The 15423-nt window shown below is 43.5% G+C and overlaps 1 protein-coding gene across 2 annotated transcripts in view; it reads right to left on the bottom strand.

The window, feature by feature from the left end:
* Window positions 1-15423, bottom strand: part of atp1a3b (ATPase Na+/K+ transporting subunit alpha 3b) — a 49611-nt gene that overhangs the window by 10310 nt on the left and 23878 nt on the right. Inside the window, exons 3-14 of one of the 2 annotated variants that reach the window (XM_083661318.1) lie at window positions 13488-13610; window positions 12566-12625; window positions 10872-11075; window positions 9811-9924; window positions 8929-9063; window positions 8419-8536; window positions 6341-6609; window positions 5329-5527; window positions 4629-4873; window positions 3540-3732; window positions 2169-2344; window positions 1868-2004 (exon numbers count right to left, since the gene is read on the bottom strand). In XM_083661318.1, coding sequence (XP_083517444.1) covers window positions 1868-2004; window positions 2169-2344; window positions 3540-3732; window positions 4629-4873; window positions 5329-5527; window positions 6341-6609; window positions 8419-8536; window positions 8929-9063; window positions 9811-9924; window positions 10872-11075; window positions 12566-12625; window positions 13488-13610 — 1973 coding nt within the window. The remainder of the gene's footprint in view (window positions 1-1867; window positions 2005-2168; window positions 2345-3539; window positions 3733-4628; window positions 4874-5328; window positions 5528-6340; window positions 6610-8418; window positions 8537-8928; window positions 9064-9810; window positions 9925-10871; window positions 11076-12565; window positions 12626-13487; window positions 13611-15423) is intronic. The other variant, XM_083661319.1, reaches the window with a different exon arrangement.

Genomic DNA, 15423 nt, shown 5'->3' with positions numbered 1-15423 from the left:
GTATATTGATGTGACCGCTACGCTGCATACAGACACTAAGACAAATTCCTCGTATGTAACTTGCATACTGGGGCAATAAAAGTGATTCTGATTCTGATTCTGATTCTGATTGATGACAGCAGCCTGCGATGCAGCCAGGAGGGATGTAAACACAAAAATGGCTTGGGAAAACTCTTGTGGGCAAGTCATATGAACAGAGACTCACTGTCCGGGGGCAAACATGCTGTTTGACTGTCCAGGGTTATGATGCCATATTGTTCACACATACGTAAATAGCGACTCCTTTAATCTGCCACGTTTCATCACTGCTTCCTCATCACCAACTAGAAGCCGGCTAAAAACTCTGGATAGAAACCCTGTAATATTGTATATCTCCTCTTTTAACCATCGCCACCTCTGCATCCCAGCTCCTTGAGTCTTGCACTGGCGGGCCGCACCGGCATATCCCACTGCCGGGGGATATGGGGTTTAGTTCAGTCCCGACTCGTAGCACATGTAGCAGAAATGTTTGTATAAACGGAAACGGCGGTGGTGCATTGAATCGTGTGGGTAAACATGAGTTTCAACCTGGAAAACATAGAACATATCATTGAACACACCCCAGCTGATCCCTGTAATGTTGGTAAGCCACTCGCAACAATGAAGCACTCCGATAGCGAGCGAGCGAGTCTCAAAGCACGCGACGACTTTTCGACATCCTGTGGTCGGCATCGACGTGTGATAGTGATGTCGACGCGTCGACACGTCAATAGAGACACTGCAAAACGCGTCATCATTCAGAAGCCACGCCCAAGATGGGGGAAAATACAAGGACGACTGCAGCTAGCAAAACAAACCGCGGCTAACCGGGGCGAACGGAGGAACTCTCATCAGATATAAATAGTTTTGCGGGGTTTTACAGGGATTTTCAAAAAAAAAAAAAGTTTTCTTTTTAGATAATGTCAAAAGATTATTTCAGTACACTTCCTCCAACAGAGAGGGAAAGGTACATCGAGAAAATGAACTCAGTTGGACTGCAGCAGTGTCCCTTTTCATTGCCCCAACAACGCTGGATAAACGATCCCACACAGTGGCCTGAAGTGAAATACTATGACATGAGCTTTTAGACATGTCTAAATGAATGAAAATAACGCTGGTGTAACATCAGACAGATGGCATCAGACGCGCTGGCGTTCTCCTACAGTATGTCACGTAGTTGCACACAAAGATCATATATAGGGAAGATGAACACTCCAACTTACTTCCTTGACGGCTAAATCCACATTTTCTTCTCGCGAATGCTCAATGGCTTCCTTGTTTTGCTCAGGAGTACAAAAAAACTTTAATTGGCGATTTTTTACATTTGTTGTCTGTGCAGCCCCACCACACAACAGCTTTTAGCTATGTTTAATTCAAGGAAAATGACGCTGCGGTGAATGGGACTGAACGGAGCGATTTCCCCCGTGATGGGCGTGGCCTATTTCATGCAGTGTCTCTATTAGTACATGCAACCCCTAGTGCAGGGTTCCCCAAATAGTGTGCCGTGTGGCCTGCGCTGGAATTGCATTTGTTCTTTTTTTTTACAGTACGCAACATGCAAGATACAATAAATAGACACGCACTGCTCTCCTGCTGCCTTTTGACCTGACCCACACACTGGTTAAGACTGAATAATGACATCACAACTGTTCATTTAAAACGAGTTATTCCTCTAAATCTGGCTTCAAATGCCCCACATTTTTCGTGCGCCGGCGCCGTTCGGCCCCCCAAGCCCTCGGCCCTCAGCAAAATGTAGGCCCTTGGTGAAAAGTAATCGGGGGCCCCTGCCCTAGTGTATGTGTGTACGTGTGTGCATGGGTGCGTGTGCGTGTGTTTGTGTGTCCCTTACCTGGGGTTGACCTGGCTGACTGGGATGTTGAGTCGGGCAGCAATGTCCTCCACTGTCTCGTTGCCCTCGGAGATGATGCCCACTCCCTTGGCGATGGCCTTGGCTGTGATTGGGTGATCTCCAGTAACCATAATGACCTGAACCATGAACAACAACAGGAGCAACAAAAGATGACTTCCACTTCCTGATCCAAAAAAATGTAATGGGACTAAAATTATCAATTTTGTTTTTAGGAATTGAACCTTTTATGACCGCCTGAATTAATATACTGATCAAATGTAGATAGACCGAAACGGCTCACCTTGATACCGGCAGATCGGCATTTGCCAACGGCGTCAGGCACGGCAGCACGGGGAGGGTCGATCATGGACATGAGGCCTATGAAGCAAAGGTTGTCTGTCTGGAAGTTGACGTCGTCGCAGTCGAAGGCAAACCCTTTGGGGTATTGGTCCTCTGGCATCATCAGGTGGCAGAAACCTGGAGAGAGAGGCGACCTATGACCTTTCCTGTTCATTCAACACCCAAAAGCAGCCTTGGTTGTTTTGTAAGTGTACGAGGTGGATATCAAAGTATTTGGTGCATGTCTAAGAATCAAACCCCTCTACTTCACCTGGGACTTGTTGTCGTGGGACTTAAATGGACAAGTTCAAAAATGAAGATTCTGTCACTAATCTACTCACCCCCAGTGGAAGGTCGGGTGAAGTTTTTGAGTCCCACAAAACATTTGCGGAGTTTTCCAGGAAAACAGAATTACAGCGTTCTCCTACACAGTTGAAGTGAATAGACCCTTTTCACGGGGGCCAGTTTGTGTCGAAAAGGCAGGGTAAACACAGGTGCAAGCAAAACACTAATGAGGGTTTCCAACTTCCACAAAATGGCCACCGTGAAAAGGGTCTATCGTGACCAGCTTTCGAACATAAAGAAAGTGAAAGTGAAAACGGCACTTTCAGCTCGGTGAAGATTTCAGCTAAAAACAGGATGTAAATGATGTCTTTTCAAGTCACCTTGCCATCTCGGGGCTTCTGGAGACTTGGATGACACCAGACGGGCAGTACGGATGCATTTTACGTTTTGTTTTGTTTGAAAGGTGGTCACCATTCACGTCAATTGTTTACGAGAATGCTGTAACTCCGTTTCCCTGGAAAACTCGACGAACGTTTTGTGGATTAAAAAAAACTTCCCCCAACCTTCCACCGGCATGGGGGTGAGTGAGTAGATAATGACGGCATTTTCATTTTTGGGTCAACTTCAAAAGTGTTCAGAAAGTTCAGAAATGCTCTGCCCATAATCTCGAGGTGTCAAATTTTCCAGGCACCTCGACTGTAAACGTGGGTTTTGGGGGTGAACACCCAAAAATGCACCACCATACTATACTCTGTGTTACTGGTGTAATTTTGAAGGCTGTGAAATTGCAGGTTTTAGATGATTACAGAGCTGGGCGGGGGTGGAGTTGAAAAATGTTACGGTATTTTCATTTAAAAAAAAATATTTGGGGGCATTTATGTTATGATATGGTCAATTACCGTAGCTAACATTTCACTAAACTAAAATCCCTATTTTGTCATGAGTTCTAACCCTGGTGTCCACTCTCAATCTATTTCCCAATACCATCCTTCCTTCCATCTCTCCTAGTCCTGTCAACCCTTCCATTCGCCCATCCAGTGATCCTTACCCAGTACTCTCTCTCCCAGTCCTCCCAGCTCCATGTAGGCGTTCTGGAAGGCTTCCTTCAGCTCCTCGTCCATAGGCTGCTCCTTGCCCTGCAGCAGGATGGTGGAGCACCGGTCCAGGATCCTCTCGGGGGCTCCCTTCATCACCAGCAGGTAGCGGTTGTCGTTGGGGTCTTCTGTCTCGTGCACTGAGAGCTAGAAGGGAGTGGAGAAGTGCAAAGATAGCTATAGATGTGTATCGCTGTTGATAATATGAGTATTGTTGGAATTGTTCTGGAACAGCTTTGTATGCTGTTATGGGCTGTGAATGGTTTTGTGAGCAAAGTGAGAGTTTGAGCGTATGCTGGTCAGTGTCCCGTGTAGTGGTGTTGTTCAAATCATATTTGAGAGGGCATCTCACGGCCACAATTAGGGCTGGGTTCAAAAAATCGATTCACCGATTTTTAATCGATTTTTATTTTAATCCTCGATTATTGATTCATATGTCCAGAGATAGATTTATTTTATTAAAAAAAAATATATATATTTTTTTATAAACAGGCTAAAATATTATGCTGTGTGTGGTAGTTGAAACATAGTTTCAAGTGGAGGTTTATTTATGTTTGTAGTTGAAACAAAAACATAAATACTGTAGGCTACATGAATGGAAATGTTTGATCATTAATATCTACTTTTAGAAATGATATAGGCTGAAATCAAATCACTGTGCATAATTGTGAAAGTGTCTTTATTGACAGATGAAAAGGCTGTTATTTACCCTTTGTCACCACCTGGTGAGTAAATATATGTGTAACTAAAACCATTCAAATTGACAACAGGTCTGCAACTTTTTTTCCCCGTGTATCTACTTGGCTGGTTGGGAACCCCTGTGTTACATAACTGGACAGTCATGTAATTCAGGGTACAGCTCAAAAAACACATTTTGGTATCACTAACCAAATCAATATTGAAATTGATCGAATCGGAATCGAATCGAAATGAATCGATTCGCAACCTTGTGAATCGGAATCGAATCGATTCTTGAAATTTGAACCGATACCCAGCTCTAGCCACGATCTGTATCTGGACTGCGTCGTGTTGCGTAAGCGTACCTGATACTTGTTGGTGGAGTTGAAGGGGATCTCGGCCACCTTCTTGTTCCTGTCCCTCATGGCCCTGACGTTGCCGCAGCACAGCTCGATGCACTTGAGCAGGGCCGACTCGGAGGCGTCGCCGGCTACGTCGCGCTTCAGGATGGGCAGGGCGTCTTGGCCGGCCTTGAACTGGGCGCGGTTACACAGAGCGGCCACACGGGCCAGAGACACCCACGTCACTGAGCTCTTGTCAAAGGAGGCACCTGGAGAGGGAACAGAGACATATGTGAGGAACATGAGGCAGAACTATTTGCAGCAGGGTTTCTGCAGTTTTTACAACACATTCAATTAAGACTTTTTAAAACCTTTTTAAGACCATTATGAATGCAATTTAAGACCTATTTCACATCCATACTGGCACAGAAAATAGTATGGATACGAAGGAAAAGTCCCGGAATAAATTAATTTTACAATCCCCCCCCCCCCCACACACACACAAAAAACACATTTACAACACATTTTTTAAGACCTTTCAAAATGGTATTTAAGATATTTTAAGGAAAATTTAGATTGGATTTTAGACTTTTTAAGTCCTTTTAAGGACCTGCGTAAACCCTGTATTTGAATTGGTTATAGCTTTTACAACACGTGCATATTTTGAACAGCAGTGGTGTCGGCACCCGCACCCCCCCCCCCGTGTGACCCTCTCTCCACTCACCAGACTGGTCTTCTGTGGTGTCGGCCTCGTGGATCTGGTTGTCGAACCACATGTGGGCCACGGTCATCCGGTTCTGGGTCAGGGTGCCCGTCTTGTCGGAGCAGATGGTGGAGGTGGAGCCCAGGGTTTCTACAGCTTCCAGGTTCTTCACCAAGCAGTTCTTCTTGGCCATACGCTTGGCAGTCAGGGTAAGACACACCTGGAGGGCAAAGCACATTCAACGTGTTAAACCACGTCGAGGATCCTTGTGCTCGTTTGACTTGATTTGTTCACTATAGCTGGAGGGGAAGCAGCCATAAAGATGACATTCACTCTCCGCCTCCAGAAAGACGAGGGGGAAAACGTCTGGATAAAATGGGACTGTTACCTGCAGGAATCTGAGACTGGCTAGGGTTCTTTATTTTTTATTTTTTTATTTTATTTGTATCTCTCTCTTTGTCCTCTCGCTTCCATACAACATTCTTTCCTCTCTCTTCCATACTTGAAATAACAAAGTTACTAATATAAGAAGATCTGCACCTGGAATACCTCTCTCTAACAAGACCTCATGTTCGCTGCCCCATTTGTACTTGCATTATTGTTTTGTTTCTATTTGTGTATACCTGCTCAGTGGCCTTGTGGTCTGAGTGTCCGCCCTGAGACTGGGAGGTCGTGAGTTCGATCCCCGGCCGAGTCATACCAAAGACTATAAAAATGGGACCCATTTGCCTCCCTGCTTGGCACTCAGCATCAAAGGGTTGGAATTGGGGGGGTTAGATCACCATATGATTCCCGAGCGCGGCGCACGCTGCCGCTCACCGCTCCCCCAGGGGATGGGTCAAATGCGGAGAACAAATTTCACACATTGTGTGACAATCAGTGGGAATTTACTTTACCTTTATACCTGTCTGTTTTTGTCTATTTTGGAAAATTGACAAAATAAAGAGTTAAAAAAAAAAAGAGACAGTGGCAGCTAACTGCTATGCCACAAGTGGAAAGGGCCACAAAAGTGCCTTTTCACTGGTCCACTTACAGTGACCGTAGCCAGCAGCCCCTCGGGCACGTTGGCCACAATGATGCCGATGAGGAAGATGACAGCCTCCAGCCAGGAGTAGCCCAGGCAGATGGCCAGGATGAAGAAGGTGACGCCCAGGAAGACGGCCACGCCGGTGATGATGTGGATGAAGTGCTCGATCTCTTTGGCGATGGGGGTCTTGCCGCTCTCCAGGCCGGAGGTCAGGGTGGCGATGCGGCCCATGACCGTGCGGTCCCCGGTGCAGATCACCAGGCCACGCGCTGTGCCTGGGTTGGGGAGAAGTAAGGGACAATATGACGTCAACAAACAGCATTTACTTGTTGCTTCTACCAATGTGTCCGTTTTTTACCCTTAGGTGTATACTGCCTAGCAGCGATCATCAAGGAGTTTGTTTAAATGGACACTGATAAACCGATCATTATGGGATTTCTGGAGTTACCCGATTATTCAAGTGGTCAGTGTGAACGGCATAAACCGATATGCTTTATCGGATAAAGGCCGTTATCGGATTATGAGAAATCGGTTAAACACACCTAGCTTTCTATCGCCGGGTCCTCCTTGCCAGCCATGTTGTTTTCTAAGCTAGAGGAGCATGGGACTTTGAAAGGTTTGAGTTTTGTTGTGAAAAACTCTGTCCGAATTCTGAATCAGGTTAAGAAAGTTTTGAATGTACCAGATGTTTCTGTTCACACGCCAATCTGTTTTAATCATTCTTTTTTGCCCTCATGGTCAGATAGAATTTGCCTGGAGTGAAAAGGGGCTCCATCAGAGACCTGTATATTAATGGCCAATTTGCATCCTTTGATCTTCTGAGGGAATTTGAGTTGCCCCAAACGCATCTTTATAGATATATACAAGCTAGACATTATGTCCGATCCAAGATTCAGGATTTTGAAGTTCTCCCAAATGAACATGCTTTTTTTAAGGTTTTGTTAAGCCCCCCTACTCCAGGCATCTTATTTCTAGGTTTGTGTGTTCGTTCGACGATTGCATTAAGGCCCCCACTGAGAGGATCAGAGAGGTGTGGCAGGAGGAACTTGGTGTTGATCTATCTGAAATCATATGGGACAGGAGTCTGTCTGTGGTCCAGCTCTGCTCAGTTAATAGCAGACATCCGCTGATCCAATTTAAAGTTGCTCACCGTCTTCATTACTCACTATCCGGATTCTGGGCCAAAATATTTGACTGGTACTCTAAGGCCTACAAAATAACCCTTTAACCAGAGGCGGAACTCGCCTTCTTCGGCTGCTCGGAATCCTCTTTGATCCTCCCAACGGCCGTGCAGCAATCTTTGACACGGGGGATGACTGTTGCCAAGAAACTAATTCTAAAGGAATGGAAGTCCTCCTCTCCCCGTTGTTTTCAGCTGTGGCTGACAGACATGGTCTCAATTATACGTAAGGAGAGACTCAGGTTCCAGAGGACCAATTCATTGAGGACATTTTTAGTTATCTGGGACCCGTTCCTGACCTATTTTGATGAGGCTAAAAACAACAATTGACATACCCGGCCGATTTCTTTTGGACCACTTGTAGTGGATCCCATGCACAGTATTTATTTCTTCTGCTTTTTTTGTAAGCACACAAGCATTTTACGTGACTGTTAGCACCACTTTGTATCATAACATCGTAATGTTGAATGTATGTTATGTTATGTTAGGGGCGATGGGTAACTCGCCTGGCTGGTTTCGCATGGACCCCCCATGTTTTTCTTTTTTCTTTTAACCCATTGATACCTGATGCAGCATTTGTGTGTGTATCCCTTTAAGACCGCGAACCGCATACAGTTCACGGTCTTAAAGGGATACACACAAATGAGGGATATACACGCAAATGCTGCATCAGGTATCAATGGGTTAAGCACATATGCGCCTTGTGTGGCTGGTAGCACCACGTTGTGATATTGAATGTTGTTATGTTTGTATGTTTTTTTTTCTTTCTTTTCTTTTCCTGTGCCTGAGCCTGTTTGTTTTGTCTTGTTTGTGACTGTTCTATTGAAAAATTTAAAATAAAATATATATATATATAAAAATAAATAAATAATAGTATCTACCAATGCCATGGTTATTAATTTACCTTCCACACAGTTGGTGGAGAAGAAAGCAACGTTACGGGTCTCCAAGGGGTTGTCATGGGTACAGTCAGGTGACCTGCTCTGAGGTTCTGATTCGCCTGTTAGGGAGGAGTTATCCACCTATTGAGGAAAAGAAAAAAAGAAAACAGGCATAAGTAAGAATGAATGTGTGTGTAGTAGGGCTGCAACTAACGATTATCGTCATAATCGATAAATGTCCGAAAATGGTGGCAAATGACGATCAGTGTTTCCCAAAGCCCAAGATGACGCGCTCAAATGTCTTGTTTTGTCGACTACAACTCAAAGATACTAATATCGGTTTACTGTCATACAGGAGTAAAGAAACCAGAAAATATTCACAGATAAGAAGCTCGAATCAGAGAATTTAGACCTTTTCTCTTAAAATTGTACTCAAAACGATTAATTGATTATCAAAATAGTTGTCGATTAATTTTCTGTCGATCGATGAATCGTTGCAGCTCTAGTGTGTAGGTGTGTGTGTGTGTGTGTACCTTGCAGCCATGAGCAGACACCACCCTGATGTCAGCAGGGATCCTGTCTCCTCCCTTCACCTCAATCAGATCTCCAGCCACCACCTCCTCAGCATTGATCTGGACCTTCTCACCCTCACGGATCACCAATGCTTGCTGCAGGGACATAGTAGGGATGGTTAGAAAACACACACACACACACACACACACACACACACACACACACACACACACACACACACACACACACACACACACACACACAGTGCGCTACTTTGAGGAGGGTCCATCAGAATACGTGGAGTTAGAGAGGCAGAGCGGATCTTTCCAACCTCTTAGAGCTCATTTATGGTCCATTTTTGTCAGAAAATATGTCCATGTATACATGTATACATTCACTAGTGGGCAGTAGAGAGTAAAATGTGTGAGTGTGTGTGTGTGGTACTGCTCTGTTTCATCCTTATCCATAACTTAGCTTCCATAGCTTTGAGAAAACGTGCAGAATTGCGCACGAAATGAACGCGGAGTACGGACAGAAAGCTTATCCGTATTTAACGTTGAGCATAATTGGGCCTTTATGTGAAAATAACTTTCTGCTAATATGTCTGACAATGTAAGAAAGGAATAAATCAAACCTGAATGCATTGGACATTAAAAAAAATACAGGATATAGTAATTGCTGGTTCTGCCACTTACTGCACAAACCAGATAAGAGGTACACTTGCTATAACTTTTCAAAAATATTCACCTTCAATGCTATAGAACAGTGTGGCTGGTTATTGAGGGCAAGAAATAAGCTCTACAGATACAGAAGCAGGTCAATGCACAGGCGTCCTGGGTTGGTTGAAGTTGGGGAAGAATATAGTTGGAGGTTTCGTTTCTTAGGTGAACATGCATGTTTACCTGGGGCACCATGTTCTTGAAAGACTCCATGATTTTGGAGCTCTTGGCCTCTTGGAAGTATGAGAAGCAACCGGTGATGACGACCACAGCTGTGAGCACGATACCTAGGTACAACTAGAAAGAGAGAGAGAAAGAGAGAGAGAGAGAGAGAGGAAGAAAGAGACAGAAAGAGAAAGAGAGAGAGAGAGAGGAAGACAGAGAGAGAGAGAGAGAGAGAGAGAGAGAGAGAAAGAGGGGGAGTGAAAAAGAATATTGAGTGAGCTGTAGATCTGTCTTTTGTCTTTGTCTTTATTTAAGATCCCCATTAGCTACAGCAGAGCTGCAGCTATTCTTCCTGGGGTCAAACAACTTGCATAGTTTCAAGATATCACATACAAAATTTACATTCTGTATATAAAAAAATACAAACGGTACAATTTCGGATATTACATACATACATACATACATACATACTGTACCTTTCAAGATATTGCATACATCAGAATTACCTACATACCATTACAGATGTGTAGAATATACATAAAACTCATCACAATCACATATTATGTATACCTATATATATACCATTACCATATCTTATATATATAATTATATATATAACTATTACCATCACCATATATATTATATATTAGTTATGTACATGCTTCAATATGCTCCATATATATATATATATACACATACATACATACATATACACACATACACACACACACACACACACACACATATATATATATATATATATATACATATATATATATATATATATATATATATATATATGTATGTATATGCGTATGTATGTATGTATATATGTATGTATATATATACATACATACACACACATACATACTCACATACATAGCATTATCACAGTAGTAAGTGCTGTTTTACCAAGAATTTAAAATGTTTTTTGCTTTTCTTTTGTGTAATATGTGTGGGAAGGGTGTTCCATTCCTGCATACCTCTAAACATGACAGTTCTTTTCATTGCATTTGTTCTAACTACTGGAAGTGTAAAACCTCTGTGTGTTCGTGCGTGCGTGTGCGTGTAGCCCTCACATTGTCTCCTGCAGGCTCGTCCTCGGTGGCTGCCTGGATGGCGTAGGCCAGGAAGCAGAGGATGGCGCCAGTCCACAGCAGCATGGAGAACCCGCCGAACAGCTGGCGACAGAACTTGACCCACTCCGGGGTGGTGGGAGGAGGGGTGAGAGAGTTGGGACCGTCCCGGATCAGATACTCTGCTGCCTTGGCATTGGTCAGACCCTTGAGGGGAGCAGAGATGAGAATGCGTGTTGAGTCATTAACACAGACAATGGACAAAGTTTTGTTTACAAGTTTGCAGCAAACCATAAAAGCAGTCTCAACAACCAATTCTCTTGTATGACTTTGAAGTCCAGAGCAGTGTTGGGCTGGATGGGACCAATAGCAAAGAGTATTGAAGGTAACAGTTGAAAAAATGGTGCCCCCCCCACCTAGCCTTGGGTTCTTATCAATGAAAGTCAGGGACGTGCACAGATAGACCCCAGGTGGTGCTCAAGCACCTGCCCTTTTGAATGATAAGTGCCCTTTTTGCAAGACACGCCAGCATTACTGTGTGTCAGAGGCTCTAGCCCAGGGGTTCCCACCCTTTTTTGTGCCAAGGACCGGTGGATACATGGAAAAAAAGGTCGCGGACCGGTTGTCAATTTGAATGGTTTTAGTTACATAAAACTAGTAACTAGAGTACATTTACTCACCAGGTGGCGACAAAGGGTAAATAACAGCCTTTTGTGTTGTACTGTATGTAGCCTATACAGTATTTATGTTTTTGTTTCAACTACAAACATAAATAAACATCAACTTTAAACTATGTTTCAACTACCACACACAGCCTATAATATCATAGCCTATGTTTATAAAAAAAAAAAAAAAAAAAAAAATTGACCCGGCTCGCGGCCCGGTACCAAATGCGTTGTGGCCCGGTACCGGTCTGCGGCCCGGTAAAAAACAAGGGACCCCTTGATCTCTTACCTGAAGATATCTGAATGAGAATGGGTTCAGGGTACAGATATGCCCAATTTATGCTATGCTAATCCCATTCAGTTTTTGGCAAAAACATGCAGTAGCCTATAAATATGTTATTTTCACCTTCTATTTGAATAGTTCTGCATACTGGGGCCCCTGAAAAGTCTTGTACATAATTGTGGTATGACTGGAAAGATGAGACTCTTGTGGATTCAATGAGCCCAATTGTATTCATGTGTGATGATGTTAGTCATAGGCGCATTCCATTGCAGTGAGAGCATTTTTCGACACTCAACCTCACTGTATCAAATGACATTATGTCAATCCCGGTGCTTGACTGCTGTGTAGGTGGGCGGGGGGGGGGTCCCAATAATTTTGTGGGGTCACAAGGTACTTTATAGGATAGGGTGAAAAAACATACTTCTATATTATCATGCGTCATTTTCAGATTTTTCTATTTTGTATTTTTTCTTATGAAATAGTGAAAAGATGTCAGTGTGTGGGCCTCCTCTGGGCCTCCTCTGGCTCTGACAATCAAACAACAGAAAAGGGGAAATAATGTTTGGGGGTTTGGGGTTCACTGCTCTGATCCCCATAGGCAGCCTATGACGGGGCACTACAACAGAAGTATCCCGATACCACCTAGTGGCCTCTTGCTGGAAAAGCAGCCTTTCTCGAGCCATAGAAGGGCATGCTGAGAGAAATAAAATGAATTAATTAAAATTAAAATTAAGTAATTAAAAACGTACCTGGACAATGTCGGTCTGGAATTTCCTGCATACCTCCTCTACAGACATCTTGTGTTCCGTCTGAAAGAGAGACAGGGAGAGAGAGAGAGAGAGAGAGAGAGAGAGATAGTCAGTATTCTGTGTAGTTCAGTACTTGCCGTTACTGTCTGCATGCAGGGAATATGTGTAAAAAGTAGTCCACATTAAAATAACATGCTAATATGTATTGAACACGAATGTAATCCGTTTTTTGAATTAGAACATTCAATAACTAAATTATGTAAATAATAAAAAATGTACTACATGCATGCATTTCACCTGAGAGATAAGGGTATCAGGACAGCCAGGTATGGCGTCCCTGGTGATCTCTGCGTAGGGATGTTGTGGGATCGAAATGATGACCTATGACCTCCCGATTACAAGTCTCTCCTCTTACCTCCCCCCCCCCCCCCCCAAATCATTCTTTTGGCCTGTAGGGGGCAGATTTCCCTCTCTCCAAACGGAATAAGGGTCAACTCACTTTCAATTACAATAGACCCTTATCACGGGGGCCATTTTGTGTCGAAAAGGCAGGATGAACACAGGTGCAAGCAAAACACTAATGAGGGTTTCCAACTTCCAATCATGGAACATGGAAACCCTCATTAGTGTCTTGCTTGCACCTGTGTTTATCCTGCCTTTTCGACACAAAATGGCCCCCGTGAGAAGGGTCTATATCCTGCAAGACCATATTCTTCAAAAAGTTGAGAATCGTTTGCTCCGAAAGCATTTCTCACATCCAAAATGAAAAATAAATCATGGTCAACGAATGTTCTCTCGTGATTGAGTGAACTGCCGAATTTCAACCCGTTTTCAACCGATTGCATTCAAAGTGAATTGGCCCTCAACATTGCTTGAGTTCCACAAGACAAGACGTCAAAAGGTAAGTGTAGCTTTTACTTACGATGGGCACTTCCTTCTTCAGCTCGTCCAGATCCTTGCCCCCCTTCCCCTTCTTCTTGGGGGAGCCTTTGCCTTTGTCTTTGTCCTGTGTGGTGGCAACGCGGTAACTGTCTGACCGCCCGTACTACAGACACACACACATGTTTTATACATGCCTTGGGACTATTGGGGAGTAGGGCTGGGCGATAGAGCGATAGCGATACATATCGGCGATAGACACTTCGTCAATAGACCAAATCACCGTGACGTCACCATGTAAACAACATTTACTTCCGCGTACCACTTCGGGAAGGCGGCAGGTTTAAATTTGCGCGTTGTCAAATAAATGCTGTCAAACTGTCTCGTTGTTTTCGGCCGACTACTTTCAATTTAAATGTCCAAACGGTTGGTAAACATGCGTGTCCGACGTATCTAGCCTTTCTTCTGTGTCTGTTTTATGTAGTGTTAGCTAGCTAATAACGTTTGTTTACAACTGTCAAACTCGCTGTTTTTTTGCAGACTCGTTAACGTAGCTACAGAGCTAACGTTACAGACAGAGCTACTGACGCCACGTTAATTTAATTTAGCTTCAAGTCTACTCTGGTCTGGTCTGGTCCAACAGGTAAATTAGCTAGTCTGGTCTCCACTAACGTTAGTGGAAGTGTTGTTATGAATGATATTAAACAACAACACAACACGAATGAACCATTTTTGTCTTCTTTGTCTGTTTTTGTCTTCAACGCGTCAGTTTGTGCCGTTCACCGCCATTATGATGTGTGGACCCCAGGGGTAACCGGAAGTCAATGTAAACATCCCCGCTGATTTGGTCTATACAATATGAAAATAGTTCAATGTCGATATGTCCCTTGCTATTGGAGCGTGCTAACGAGTGACACACAAAACAGCCAATCATTTAACAGACAAATCCTAAAGTTCACACCTGAACGTATTAAGTGGCGGACCGCGTGTTTGCTTAAGTCTCCGCCTCGCACTTTTGAGCGCATGGGAGAAAGCAGCTTAGCCCCATAATAATCCAGTTTTTTCTCGTGGTCTTTATTAAAAAATAGGTCATCAAAAATTATCAATCATTATCGATATCGACCGATATGAAATATTTTATATGGATAAAAAAAAAATGCTATATCGCCCAGCTCTAGTCTAGTCTAGTCTAGTCTACAGACTCTGTCTGTAAGTATTGCTTTGTGAATGATCTTAACTACAGTACTCAGGGGGTTTGTATGACACTAACTCCAAACTGTACTTTGTTTGTCACATGCGCTAATACATCATATCTATATATATCTAGCCTGGTATTTTAATTACTAATCACAACAACAACAACAACAACAACACAAGTCATGGGGTTTTACTGAATTATCCTTGAGAGTTTTCTATTTCATTGTACATGTTGTCTCCCTTTGAAGTGGCCCTGTGTTACCTGTATTTCTCACAAAGAAATAAACATGTCAAATATGAAACACACAAATATAAAAAAAATATATACCAAAATAATCATGGGGAAAAAGTCCAAGGAAAATGTATTCATTAATAGGCTTGTCCCCTCTATTTTGCTGCACAGTCCACTATGGCCACACACTTCACATGAAGGTGTATGCCTGCCTGACCGTGGTCTGCTCTGCCATGCTTCACTCCTCCATCTGATCTCCTATGATCAGATAGGTCTCCTCTGATGATGTCCACAACACACATCAAAACAGGATCAAGTGCAGATGCTTTCCCTAACCTGTAGGGGCTTAACTAATCACGCCCTGCTCTGATTCAGATAGCTTGCCAGTACAAAGACCCTGAGAGAGAGAGAGAGAGAGCAGACAAACTGAGTTTAGTGAGTCATCAAAGACTTGCAGATTAGATTCTACTCTGTTCTATTAGACTGGACACATCAGTGAGACTTTGATGTGAGGAAGATGAAACGATGAAGGTGGCTGATGGCACGCACG

Source organism: Poromitra crassiceps, assembly GCF_964638095.1.
Source record: "Poromitra crassiceps genome assembly, chromosome: 26".
NCBI lineage: Eukaryota > Metazoa > Chordata > Actinopteri > Beryciformes > Melamphaidae > Poromitra > Poromitra crassiceps.
This window is presented reverse-complemented; position numbering and strand designations above follow the sequence as displayed.